General features: G+C 47.1%; 2 protein-coding genes across 2 annotated transcripts; one reads left to right on the forward strand and one right to left on the reverse strand.

The window, feature by feature from the left end:
• Positions 1–410: 410 nt before the first annotated feature.
• On the reverse strand, positions 411–2,414 carry LOC101771729 (heat shock 70 kDa protein BIP4-like). The gene has a single exon (XM_004964018.1). It carries the CDS (start codon positions 2,412–2,414, stop codon positions 411–413), a length of 2,004 nt encoding a protein of 667 aa, XP_004964075.1.
• A 7,789-nt stretch (positions 2,415–10,203) lies between these two features.
• On the forward strand, positions 10,204–13,470 carry LOC101785080 (putative disease resistance protein At1g50180). The gene is made up of 3 exons (XM_004962745.4): positions 10,204–11,865; positions 11,971–12,998; positions 13,177–13,470. Exons 1-3 carry the CDS (start codon positions 10,296–10,298, stop codon positions 13,189–13,191), a joined length of 2,613 nt encoding a protein of 870 aa, XP_004962802.1. The 5' UTR covers positions 10,204–10,295; the 3' UTR covers positions 13,192–13,470.
• Positions 13,471–14,032: the final 562 nt, after the last annotated feature.

The following is a 14,032-nucleotide window of genomic DNA, read 5'->3' on the forward strand; positions in this document are numbered from 1 at the left end:
AGCGATTGACGTAGAATCCAGGCTCTGGATCCCTGTTTGAGTACAAGTTGATGTTCATCGTTGCAAAACTACAGTCTCATGTAGACAAAGAGAAACTATTGGCTGCTAGTTAATTAACCTTACTTTCAGTTAGTTCAGCGTTTGATAGCCGTGACTTTGGCAAAGTAAGATTGGTTTTTCCAACATCAGAGAGTTTTGCGAAATTCACACGATGTTAGTGAAGACGGCATAGGAATATAAAAAGCTGAGGAGCATATGACTTGGCATCAATAGAAAAAAGTAATAATTATAATAAAAACAAGACCATACTAAAATACTAAATTGAGGTTAGAAATCCAAACCAGCTAAGAGGACTGTAAGTAAAACTACTTTGATAATAAAATAGCTAGTACAAGAAACTAAGACTGCGCCTAAAGTTCATCATGATCATCCTCATCGTAGTTGTCTTCCCCTGGACTGCCGGACGACTTCTGGTACACCGCCGAGATGATAGGGTTGCACACATCCTCCAGCTGCTTGAGCTTATCCTCGTAGTCCTCCTTGTCAGCATCTAAGGAGTTGCCCTCGAGCCATTCGTTGGCTTCCCTGACTGCCTCCTCCATCCTCTCCTTGTCCTCGACGTCCATCTTGTCGGCCATCTTGGTGTCATCCATGGTGCTCTTGACCTGGTAGACGTACGTCTCCAGCTTGTTGCGCGCGTCGACCCGCTCCCTCACCTTCCGATCCTCCTCCGCAAACTCCTCCGCCTCACGGACCATCCGGTCGACCTCCTCCTGGCTGAGCCGGCGGTCGTCGCTCGTGATGGTGATCTTCTCCGACTTGCCGGTGCCCTTGTCCGCCGCCGTCACGTGGAGGATGCCGTTGGCGTCCACCTCGAAGGTGACCTCGATCTGCGGCGTGCCCCTAGGCGCCGGCGGGATCCCGGTGAGGTCGAACTTGCCGAGGAGGCGGTTGTCCTTGGTCATGCTCCGCTCGCCCTCGAACACCTTGATGCTCACCGTGGTCTGCCTGTCCTGGTACGTGGTGAACACCTGCGTCTTCTTCGTCGGCACCACCGTGTTCCTCGTGATCAGCTTGGTCATCACCCCGCCGGCGGTCTCCATGCCCAGTGTCAGCGGTGCGACGTCGAGGAGGATCATGCCTTTGGTGTTCTCGTCGACGTGCCCGCTGAGGATACTTCCCTGGACGGCGGCGCCGTACGCGACGGCCTCGTCGGGGTTGACCCCCTTGCTGGGCTCCTTGCCGTTAAAGTAGTCCTTGAGCAGCTGCTGCACCTTGGGGATCCTGGTGCTGCCGCCGACGAGCACAATCTCGTCGATGTCGCCCTTATTCAGCCCGGCGTCCGCCATGGCCTTCTTCACCGGCACCATCGTCTTCCGGAACAGGTCGTTGTTTAGCTCCTCGAAGCGAGCCCTTGTGAGCTGCTCCGAGAAGTCGACGCCGTCGAAGAGCGCCTCGATCTCGACGCGCACCTGGTGCTGGTTGCTGAGCGCGCGCTTGGCGCGCTCGCACTCGCGGCGCAGCTTCCCCAGCGCGCGGGCGTCGCCGGCGATGTCCCGGGCGTGCTTGCGCTTGATGAGCTTGATGAAGTAGTCCATGACGCGCTGGTCGAAGTCCTCGCCGCCGAGGTGGGTGTCGCCGTTGGTGGCGAGCACCTCGAAGACTCCGTTGTCGATAGCCAGGACGCTGACGTCGAAGGTGCCGCCGCCGAGGTCGAAGACGAGGACGTTCTTCTCGGCGCCCTTCTTGTCGATGCCGTAGGCAATGGCAGCGGCGGTGGGCTCGTTGACGATGCGGAGCACGGTGAGGCCGGCGATGACGCCGGCGTCCTTGGTGGCCTGGCGCTGCGCGTCGTTGAAGTAGGCCGGGACGGTGACGACGGCGTGCGTGACCTTCTCGCCGAGGTAGGCCTCGGCGGTCTCCTTCATCTTGGTGAGCACCATGGCGCTCACCTCCTCGGGGCTGAACTCGCGCACGTCGCCGTCCCTGACCTGGACCCGCACGTGCGGCTTGCCGTTCCTGTCGACGACGGCGTAGGGCAGCAGCTTCATGTCGCGCTGCACCACGGCGTCGTCGAACTGGCGGCCGATGAGCCTCTTGGCGTCGTAGATGGTGCGCTCCGGGTTGGCCGCCGCCTGGTTCTTGGCGGCCTCGCCGATGAGCCGCTCGCCGCCGTCGGTGAAGGCGACCCAGGAGGGCGTGATCCGGTTGCCCTGGTCGTTGGCGATGATCTCGACGTGGCCGTTCCGGTAGACGCCGACGCACGAGTAGGTCGTGCCCAGGTCGATGCCGATCACGGTGCCGGTGTTCTTGTCGCCGCCTCCTCCATGAGGCGGTGCGGCAGCGTGAATCGGGGCTACGAGATCGGCGACCAGCAGCGCGAACAGAAGCGTCCACACGCGACCCGGCGCCATCGCGTCGAATCTCTTGCAGCTAGCTGATTATTTGTTGGTAAGAAGAGGCGATACGAGACGAGGAGGTAGGCAGGGGAGACGCCTGTATATAAAGCCAGTGTCAAGGTGAGCCGGCTCGGAGGCGGTGTCCTACTCCGATCGACGTGCGACTTCCAATGGCTGCCGGACGTGTGGGTTCGGCGATCATAACCGTGCGTTTTGCCGATCGGGCGGCCAGGGGAGGACCGTGACGTGGTAATGCGTTGGCTGTACTTGTTCCGGACTAGTACTGTTTTCCTAATTGTAGGACGCCAGGAATGAAACCGTTGTCGACTGTATATGTGTCCTCAATGTATCTCTAAATGTCACTCAGAGACGACCAAATCCGTTCGGCCTTAGCTATAAAATTTCTGCCGGTCCAACTTGTTTTATGAGTTGGAGTTTTGTTCTTTTTCTAGAACAACGTGTGCGCGCGTTTCATGAATCAGAGGTACAAACGTGGATTGAAAGACTAACAGAGACTGGAGCTTGTCAATTAAAGATGCAGACATCCTCGGTTGTGAGTTGTGACGTGAACTTTTTGCCAGTACTAAAACAAGAACAACACAAACTATTCTTCTGAGGGACAATACGGATTACTTCGAGAAGAATCAAACAAGCAGTAAAAATATATAGTTTTTATTTTAGCTTGGATGACACGTACCACATACATCAGAAAGACACATATGTACGACGACATACTACATACGCATGTAGTTGCACGCTACACTCCTGCAGCTGTCCATATACGTACCGAAGCATATTACTGCATATGCACGAGGCTGCTGCTGCTTTGTTCATCTTGAGATGACGACGAAACTTGTTTAGGGGCCGGAATAATGCCTACTCAGCTTCTTCTTCGGCGCAAGTGAAGTAGGTGGGCCTGCTGCAGCTCGCTTCTCCGGCCTCCGTCGCCTTGCCGGCGTCCACCCTAGTGACGATCCTGGCCATCTTGCTCCATCCCATCCACGCCACGGCTTGCCTCTTCCTGTTCTTGTCCAGCTCGCCGAGGTGGTAATCATCCCTGCAGCCCCGTGAGCAGAACCCCATGCTCCTGCATGCATGCCGCCAAAAGATTATCATCCTAATTAATGTTTAGTTACTCGACAGTAGCTAGGCAAGGAGTGTAGTAATAAAGTCATTAACAGCTCAGTTAATCAAAGGCTTGTTTACATGTACACGTAGACGGTGCGGCCGTTGGTATTGCGGCGGCAGAGGTTGCAGGTGACGAAGGACATGTCGACGACAACGGACGCACTAGACCATAAAAAACTTGTGCTGGGATGTGTGTACTGGTGGGTCGAGTACCCGTCAGCAACCTTGAGCCAGCACAAATGCCGTCTATGCTGGCGGGTGTTTACCCGCTAGCAGAGACCGCTCTGTGCTGCCGGGCGACGTTAGCCACCTGTCAGCACAGATACTTTCTGTGCTAGCCGGTGGTTAGATCACCCGCCAGCACAGATGGTTCCTGTGCTGGTGGGTGCTTATGCCACCCGCCAGGAATATATATTTTCCCATCCAATATATTATTTTCCATAAGTTATTTATAATTTTTATTTCCCATCAGGTGTTAGCCGTCAAATTGAAATACGTATCTCCAACCATATAAAGACAAACTTGAATAATAAATAATTCGCATTATTCAAAACTGCATCGTACATAATATATAAGTCACATTATTAAAAATCCAACATTTGGAATAGAGCTATTCTTTGCCACGCTAATATTAAAACTACTACGCCCATCTACGAAGATCTTTGCAGTTGTCCGCCATCAACACACCATCTTTATCAAAGAATGCTCCATCTTCATCAAATCTCGTGTTCGATGAACCTCGCCATGTCCCTGTCGATTTGTTTGTCTTCGAGCTTGACATTGTGAGTGTCGATCCTAGACATCTGCAGCTATAACTGATTTACGTCTTCAGGGTTGGTCCGGTACCTCCCATTATTTCTGAGGAACTCGCACATATAATATCCTAACTTGGGTAAAATAATGATGCAAATCCAGTGGTATTTGCATTATCTTAAAATAATTTATATCATAGACTGCATTAAATAGCACCAAATATATATAGAGAGTAATTAAAACTAGCTAGCTTACTGAAATTGTAAGGAGCTATGATACGATTCTTGTCAGCCTTTTTCCAAATTACTCTTGCAATGTATACGGACACTTTGCACATATCATCTCTGTGGGCTTTTAATTTTATAGCATTTTACTCCACTTGTGTCTGTGCTGCTTCCATTTGTGCTTTAATCGTTTCCGTGATTTTGAGCTTGTGCTCTGGCTCACTTATTCGTGCTGGGTCTAGGTACACTGTGTTGAACCTATCGTTCGTCAATTCTTCCTCCCTCCATTGCATCCTACAGAATAGGTCGCTAAGATACTTGACATATAAAATATATACGTATGTATTTAAAACTTGTGTATGCGGTACATGTGGACTTACAAGCACCATACGGTAATGAGATTCACATCGAGGTGTTGTTGATGGTAAAGTCTGTGCAAATCCTCAAAATCAATCACAATCTGGCAATCGAGAATGCCAAGGAAAACCTTAGTTGGGACATGCACGGTAATTGCTTGAATGCCTTGCTTCGTTGCATTCATGATCCATGCATGCAGCTTATTTAGTTCCCATAGGCCCTCCAGCAGATCTCACCGAAACAAGAACGCCTTGCCATGCTCATAATTGATTGGGCCTTCATGTCATGCAAAGAAATTGAGGTTTTGATCCTTTTGCCGAGAGGAGTAGCAAGTTATAGGTTTTTCACCAAAAGATGAAGCGTTCTTGTTCAATATGTTTAAAAACTTGTCGACTTCTGTTGATGGAGCCTTTTGATAATATGTGCTGACCACATGAGGTACTGCTGGCCTCTGGGCAGGTGGAGCTGCCGGCAAAGGCGATGTTTGATCAATAACTTCAAAATCATCTACCCGTTCATCTCCTTGGAGTAGTGATATCCAATCGTCCTTATTGAGAGCTTCTCGGACAGGTGATAGCATTGGTTGCTTGCCCTCATTGGTAGCTCCCTGCACATGTGATAGTGTCGGCTGCTCCGTGTCAACAATTGAATCTAGAAGGGATACATCTTGGCTCGGGCGTGAGGTTTCTGGTGATGCATTATTCAGATCGATATCTCGGTGATGCCACAATATGTATTGGTTCATCGCATCACTGAGAACATCAATTCCCTCGTCAGTAGGGATGTCTATCCCGCACGACTCATCCAACACCATAACAATTTGCACCTAGGCGTATTCTGGCGGGGTGCCTTCGGGAACACATGACCCATTACTGCCATGCTGGTTGCGACCTCAGGAAACTTATTTTTTTTCCTTCCATAAGGTATAACCAACCTGCATGGTGTATCCACTTGTATACCGTTAACGGGATACATCACATTTGCAAAGGAGCCAGCACTACTCGGAGCAACGAATCCTATGTGGGCAACCAGCATGGTTGGTTCTGCCTGTCGTTGACTATCAGATACTGTCAGGTCAACCCTTGTTGCTAGTTGCTGGCTAGACAAGAACTCCATGAACTCCTGATTGGCGATTTCTCTCATCTTCTCTTCATGTTTTTTCTTATAACGGTCGCGCTTCCTGTAGCTTGCTTGGTCATTGGGGAATTCTTTACCCCAGGGCAATGTTGATGACATCTCTCGAACACACCCAGAGTGCACCGCGGTTCCGATCACGCTGGTTAGCTGATCTTTCTCCTGTCTGGCTTGAACAGACCTTCTTTTGCACCTCGGTGAGCTATTCCGACCTCACGTAAATTTCGTCTGTTGTTGGGTGTTTGAATTTAACCTTACGTCAGGTGTTACATTTGGAATTTGAGCTAGTACCCAATTCCTACTGCGATCATCCAAGCCTTCAAACAAATCTGATAAACCAGCTATCCTCCGTTCTTCTTCCTCTCTCCTCCATTTAGCGATCTTGGCTGTGCACCCTCTCGTACCCAAGTGATGGGGGTTCTGGGCAGCCTTCATAGCCTTCATGGTATTTTCTTCGCTCAGGGCTTTTGCTTCCGGTGTGTTCTTCTGTTGTATGAACTCTTCCCATATTTCTGGAGGAATCCTACTAAAGTATTCCCGAGCATTATTGACTTTCTGTACATATTCTTTATTATGAATAAACCTCCAATTTCTAAAACATCTCCCAAGGAGCCCTCAGCAATGCTTCTTGCGAATTTCTCTTGACCTTCAGGAAAAGTGAACCTTTCTTTCAATGTGGTTCACAATACATCCTTTGTAGTAGTAGGCACATTTTTCCAATTACTAGTCGTAATCAGATCTGCAATTTATCCCTGACAGTAGCTCCACATATATTCTAAAACCTAGCAGATATCCCCTCAGGTAATATGGGCTCACCTTTGGTGCCAAGCTCTTCTATTATGAGAATACCTTTTTCAGGGATCTGGTTTCGGCTGCGTTTCCTACGTTTCCTTTTTGGATTACTACTATAAGCACTAGTAGCTGAAGGTTGTGGTGCAGAGGCATCTATTAGAATCAGGGATTGGTCAGTACCTATACAGGACTCATCCTCCACTTGAGCACCAGCACTTTTTTTTGCAACCTTCTTTCTCTTATTCCCGATGGAGGAACCAGCACAGTCCTCACAGAAATCGGCATTACTTTTGTAATGGCTAGCATCGCAATTTGGACACTTTTATAATCCCGCATACTGACCGCGGTACAATATGCAGTGGTTCCTGCATGCATATATTCTTTGCACACGCATATACAATGGATTGATAATCTTCTTTGCTTCGTATGTATTTTTTAGCACAATGTTAGGCTTCGGCAACAAATTGCCCAGCAGAGTAACGAGATCATTAAAACTATTATCTGACCAGCCGAATTTAACCTTCAGAATCAGAAGATGAGGATGAAACGCAACACTATCCACTCCTTCCCACATCCCACATACATACGGTCCTTTGCTACCTTCTTGAGTGTCTCGAATTTCTCTAACCATTTAGCACTCCCTAGCAACACTTTCGATTCAATGTGGTGCAACATATCCTCCATATCAACATCACATTTCTCGTCCACCTGTGGTTCCAAACGCGCATGTGTTTGATCACCATTTTGATCTCCATGGTCATAATCATCATCCATCATATCATGATCATTTTTGTTTGCATCATCACCACCCACTTCATCATTTTCGATGTCTGTGTTGTTGAAAGTACCTCCTGTCTCACCATGGTAGGATCAAATTATGTATCCATCCACAAACCCTCCCTTTATCAAATGCCTCTTGATGACATCAGTATCCTCCCATACAATATTGTTGCTGCAATCAAAACACGGATAACGTATTTGCTTTGTCTTGCAAATGCGAGCGTGCTTCTTCACAGCCTCCACAACCTTTGATACATCCATGCTCTATGATCCATGTTTAACAACCTATGATAATAATTCTATGTTATATAAACTAATTTAATGAGCTATGGGTTGCAATTCTATAAACTAAATTAAAATATGGATGTGGTAACTAATAAGTAGTAGGAAGAAATATAATAAAATACAATTCTATTTTACCCTAAATGAGATTCAATTAAACCCTGGGTGTAATAATTAATAAGAAAAAGGAAAAAATCAAACTCAATTATATATTAATTCAATCGACTTCATTAATTAAAATTATGGATGAATAATTAATAAGTACGAAAAATATAATCAAATCCAATTCTATATTACATTAAAATAACAAATATAGCATTGTAATGGTTATAATATGACCATACAACTTTATTTACAAAAGTAATCCATTTCTAGTTATTTTCTATCTCTTCCTTCCTCTCTCTTCCTAGTTAGAAATAATGGATAGAAGTTAAAAAAAAGGTTGAAATGGCACAAACTCACCTTATATAGCCACCTCCTCCGAAGGAATCAAGAGCAAAATCTTCCCCCTTAGATTTGGTGTTTTCGGAGTTTTTTCCAAGCTCCTCTTATGCAAGCTTCAAAATGAAGGTTACCTGGGGAAGAAGATGTCCGTGGCTATAAATGGGCGAGGTTTGTGCTGACGGGTGCCAATCATGCTCAGCAGCACGCTAAATTTTCTATGCTAGCACAAATCAAATCTGACGTAGTGATCCAAATGATAATCAAAATCCACAGATAGAATAATTACAATAGTATTCAACTTTCGGTATTTAACATAGGACACGATACAACGCCGAATGATCCGACAGTCCATTGGCGGAAGCATTGGACAAAGAGTCGAGCATTTGGTACAGCAAAAAAAGCAAGTGCACGGGATAATCCGATGAGGTAGTTTTTGTGAGCGTGTATGAGCTTTGGACTTGGTGAAGGGTGAACCCTATTGGCCACCAGATTATCCGATTCCCATTATCAAGTGACCATCAGATTAAGTGTATTTAATTTGTCCAAAGAAGAGGCAAGGTTGATCGAAGAAAACATAGTGGCATTGGACTAAGAGTTTAATGAATTTTTGGTAATTTTACTGGCTCAGTTTTTGGGATGAATCCAACATACCGCCCTCTCCTCTCCCTCTCGCTGCCCTCTGCTCCCTCCCCTCTCGTCGACCTGGATGAGGACCATGGTGGAGGGGTGGCGAAGCTCGCCTCGCAACGCCCTCCACCCAGGCCACGCCGTTGTTAACCGCATGCAGCCCCGCCCTCCACCCCAAATCGGCGTCAGCAGCTGATCCTCCACCGCAAATCGACGAGCCATGGCCCCGTAAGCTCCAACCCCGCCGCCAGGGAGCTTCTCCCTGCTCGTCCGCTGCCACCCACCTCAAGCTTCCTGGGCGGCCGAGCTCGCTCAACCGCATGTGGCGGAGCTCACTGGCCTTTCGCAGCAGAGCTCGGCCCCTGCGACCGAGCTGGCCTGCTTACGCCAGGCAGAGCTCGTTCACTTGCATGCGGCGGCGCCCGCCCTTCACAGCGGACCTCGCCAGCCCCTAGTGACGCTCGCCCAACGCGACGGAGCCCAGGCCCCCATGGAAGTGCTCGCCTGCAAGAAGTGGCGCTCGCCCCTCACGGTGGAGCCTGGCTTCCCGTGGATATGCTCGCCCACTCGCGTGAGGCGATGCCCGCCCGTGCGCGGGGGCATGAGCTTGCCCACGCGGCGTAAAGTTGGGCGGCCAAGGTCTGGTCGTGGCGAGGATGGTAGCACCCTCGGAGTTGAAGTCCGGTTGCCGGAGGCGGAGCGGTCGGTGGATGGCGTGGTGGCGAGTCGGCGCGGAAGAATCCCAAGCTTATTAATTAAGGGACCTTTAACCTGTTGTGACAGATAAGATATTGATTAATCTGCATATGCTTAATTTTCCATCAATTATGAAACGACTCCATTGGTCACCGGGCAGAAATCTCTACTAAATCACCTAACAAGAATCTGCTAATGAATGGAGATTTTAAAATGCGTGGCTGTTGTCCTGAGGCGCTAATGCAAGATGTTGATAGGAAACCCCCCGTCAACTGTCACTTTGCTTTATCCCTGGAAATCATAAGGGCCAATGCTTGCATGCTCTACAGCTCCGGTCTGAATCGATCTTTCTACGCAAGATTCCTCCAGTGCTTGTGTCCTGCAGGCCTCGGGTGGCAGCAGCAATCCATGAGACCATGACTTCCAAGTCTTTGAACCTGACAATCATGCAGAGACACTGGCCCACAGCTCAGTGAGTTAACCTCGGAGGTCGACGTGTGGTTGAGGAGGCGAAAGCTCGCACGGATGCTTATCCATTCAGGAGGCCAGCCGGCGTCCTCATCCGACGCAAACCACAAACGTTTGCATTCCCAGATAAAACGACTCCTGCCACAACCACAACCACATTCTGTCACCCCATTTCCAACCATCCATTCAGACTCCGATCGAGAGCAGAGAGATGGTCGAGCCTGCTATTTCTGCTGTCGCTGGGAGCATCAAGGACCTTGCTGTCCAGGAGACCACACTGCTGTGCGGAGTCATTGGTGAAGCCGGGTTCTTGAAAGATGATCTGCAGCATCTACATGGCTTCCTCAACGATGCCGACACCAAGCGGAGATCAGGGAATGCAAATGCCACTATCTGCATTAGGCAGATCAGGGATGCCACATATGAAGCTGAGAATGTCCTCCAAGTTGTGGACTACATGAAGAAGAGAAACGTGCTCAAGAAGGGATTTGTCGGTGCCATTTCAAGGTATGCTCGCTTACCAAGCGATTTGATAACTCTCCATAAAGTTGGTAATGAAATTCAACGTATAAGAAGGAGGGTTAGGGAGATATTTGCAAGAGATTCGGAATTCCTTTATCAGGATAATACTGAGTTAGGCAAGTTTCATGTTGATGATGAGTCTCTGCAAGATCACGGTCTTGTGCTCCAAAATTTTGAAGCTGTTACTGTTATCGGTTTTGACAATGAGCAAAAAGAAATACTTGAAAAATTAATTGAAAATGATAACAAGCTTAGTGTAGTCTCCATTGTTGGCATGGGTGGAGCAGGAAAAACTACACTTGCTAAAAAAATCAGCAGTTCATTTAAAATAAAACAACATTTTGACACAATTGCTTGGGTTACTGTATCTCAGAAGTTTGAGGTTATTGATTTATTGAAGGATATTATGAAAGAAATCACTAGGGGCAGAGATGATGGTAGAGAAGTTGGTCAAATGGAAGAGATAGATTTGAGAAACAAGATACAAGCCTTCCTTAAAGAAAAAAGATATTTAGTTGTGCTTGATGATGTGTGGACAACAAATACATGGAACCAAATAAATAGAATGGTCAAAGTATTTCCAGACGCAAATAATGGCAGTAGAGTAATGTTAACCACCCGGAAGATTGATGTTGCTAATCATATTGAAATGCCAACCTATGTTCACCAACTGAAGCTCTTGGATGGTGAAAAGAGTTGGGAACTTTTTAGTACGAAAGCTTTACCACCATATAGAAGGTCCTTGATACAGAACATTGATGAGTTTGAAGAGATAGGGAGAAAGCTTGCACGGAAATGTAAAGGACTACCACTTGCACTAGCTGTTTTGGGGGGCTATCTATCGAGGAATTTAAATCTAGAAGCATGGTCGGATATACTACAAGGTTGGACGTCAACTGAAAATGGGCAGATGATGGGAGCCATACTAGCTCGAAGTTATAGTGACTTGCCAAATCATTATATAAAATCTTGTTTCCTCTATCTTGCTGTCTTCCCTGAGGATTACTCCATATTTGTATCGGATCTTATCAAATTATGGATAGCGGAAGGCTTCATTCCACCTATAACAAGGCACACCCGGGAACAAACAGCACGTATGCACGTAAGTGATCTGGCTCAAAGATGTTTGGTTCAAGTGGTTAGTCGAAGCAAGGCCCACGGATGGATTCAAGAAATAAGGATTCATGATATTTTACGTGACTGGTGTGTTGAAGAAGCGAGATATGCTGGTCTTTTTGATGTCATAGACAACACTACAGGTCAGGTTTCCTCTCCACTCTTTGTGAATACAGTACTTTAACTTTGTAAGTACTTTTTAGCTTTTGGCCCTTACTTACACCTGCCATATACTCCGAAAATTGCAGGCCATGTTGGTGAATCTTCATCCAATACCATGGTCTCCTATCGTTCATCTTTTCAAAACTTCTGTGATGGTAACATGTTCACAACAACACCTAATCTCCGTACTCTGTTTGGCTTTGGCTTTGGACTTCCATCATTCTCCCTACCCAAGCTGAGATTCCTCAGAGTTCTCCACGTAGAAAAGTCGATCCTAATTGATTTTGACAGGGTTATCAGTGGGTGCATTCACCTAAGATATCTCGGGTTGAGAGAGTGTTGGCAGGCCACGCTACCTTCTTCAATTGGACAATTGCTTTACTTGCAAACTATAGACCTGAGAGAAACGAGATTGGAAGCGGCCATGCCAAACTCTGTATGGGACATCCCTACTCTAAGGCATGTTTACCTTGAATACACATTTTTTTCAGCTCCGAGGAATTGTCCACAGAAAGAACTCCAGTCCTTACATTTGCTTCTCCCAGACGAGGGGAACAATAAATTCTTCCGGAGTGGGTACATGGTGGCCTTTATGGGCCAAATGACCCAACTAACTACTCTCGTATTGAGAGTGAGGCTCATGCCCACAGAGATGATTCATTTATTGACAAACATGACTTTTCTGGTTGAGGTTACCCTTGGTCGGTTCATGTTGCTCGATAAGTTGCCTGATAGCCAGCTTCTCCCGCAAGGCCTACGAGAGCTTCACTTAGTCGCATATACCATTAAAGAAGACCCGATGCCAATCCTGGAGAAGCTTCCCTGCCTGGTGGTGCTCGAGTTATGGGGGTACAAAGGCCGAACCATGTTCTGCTCTGCCAAAGGGTTCCCACGGCTGCAAGAGTTGATCCTTGGTTTTTTTTCCATTGAGGAGTGGAGGTTGGAGGTTGAGACAATGCCAAGGCTCTCACTCCTGCACCTTTATGGTTGCCGGAAAATGAAGAAGCTCCCGGAGGGGCTTCTGCACCTGCCGGCCCTCAAGGAGCTTCATTGCACGGACATGAATCTTGAAGATGACGTCACCTGGAAAAAGCTGGTCGGGAAAGGATGCAAGGTAGGAGACTGATTTTCCTCCCCTCTTGCCCTTAATTACCTTTGATATCGCCCTTAAACTTTCTCTCTGATCCTGACTGCGAGTCAATTGGTTGCATAGATCATTTTATTACTTTCAACGAATTAGATGAGTAGCTCGATCTGTAACTAGCAGACAATTAATTGTGTGCATTTTGCAGGTGTCTTGTCGTTAATGCAGTCTTGGACTGGTGCTTCGTCGTCGCATGCCGCACGCGCGCATGAGAGGAGAATGTAAATTGCAATGCATTTCTGTTGCTCTCTCTCCAGTATTTCTGGTGTATTTATGTTACACCTATCAACTTTATGTACTCTGTTTCCCGACATGAGATTTCATCAAGCAAACTTGTGCTTCTGAGAAAAACACGGTTGAGATCTTTTGTATTTCGTATATGGACAGTGGCTTGGCTTGTACGTTTTATACAATGTGGAGAGGTTTGGCTGGCTTTCTCTTACTTATTCTTACTTATTGGCTTTCTCTTTCCAATAATCAAATTAAGGTTCCTAGGGAGAAAAAAATTCAGTGGCGCCACGGTAATATGCTCGCACTATCTTCCGCCTGCTGCTCTGGCCGGCACCCACTGTTCGTTTCTACTTGTTGCAGCTGTTTGGCTGCGGCTGTACAGCCAACCAACAAGCAGCAGCAGCACATTTTTTCGAACAGCCTCATCTCATCTATGGCCGCCACCTCTTCCTCAGCAAGTTGCCGGTGGCGGATGCAGGAATTTGAGGTAGGTGTACATAAGCGAACTGAACAGTCGTAGCATATGCATGAAAACAAAAGGGTACGTAGTACGTTACAAATAGTTGCTTAATCCATTATCAATATAATATCTTGAAACTACAAACTAATAAATAAAAATTACAAATCAACTCGACGAGGCGGCTTTTGGAAACGAGAGATAATGCCTTCATCAGCAACACGTAGGAAAAAATCCTTCTCAATAAATATAACCAAGCAATCATTCAAGTATTGTTCTCCCATGCTGTTTCTTACCTTATTCTTCACAAAATTCA

Source organism: Setaria italica, chromosome III (assembly GCF_000263155.2).
Source record: "Setaria italica strain Yugu1 chromosome III, Setaria_italica_v2.0, whole genome shotgun sequence".
NCBI lineage: Eukaryota > Viridiplantae > Streptophyta > Magnoliopsida > Poales > Poaceae > Setaria > Setaria italica.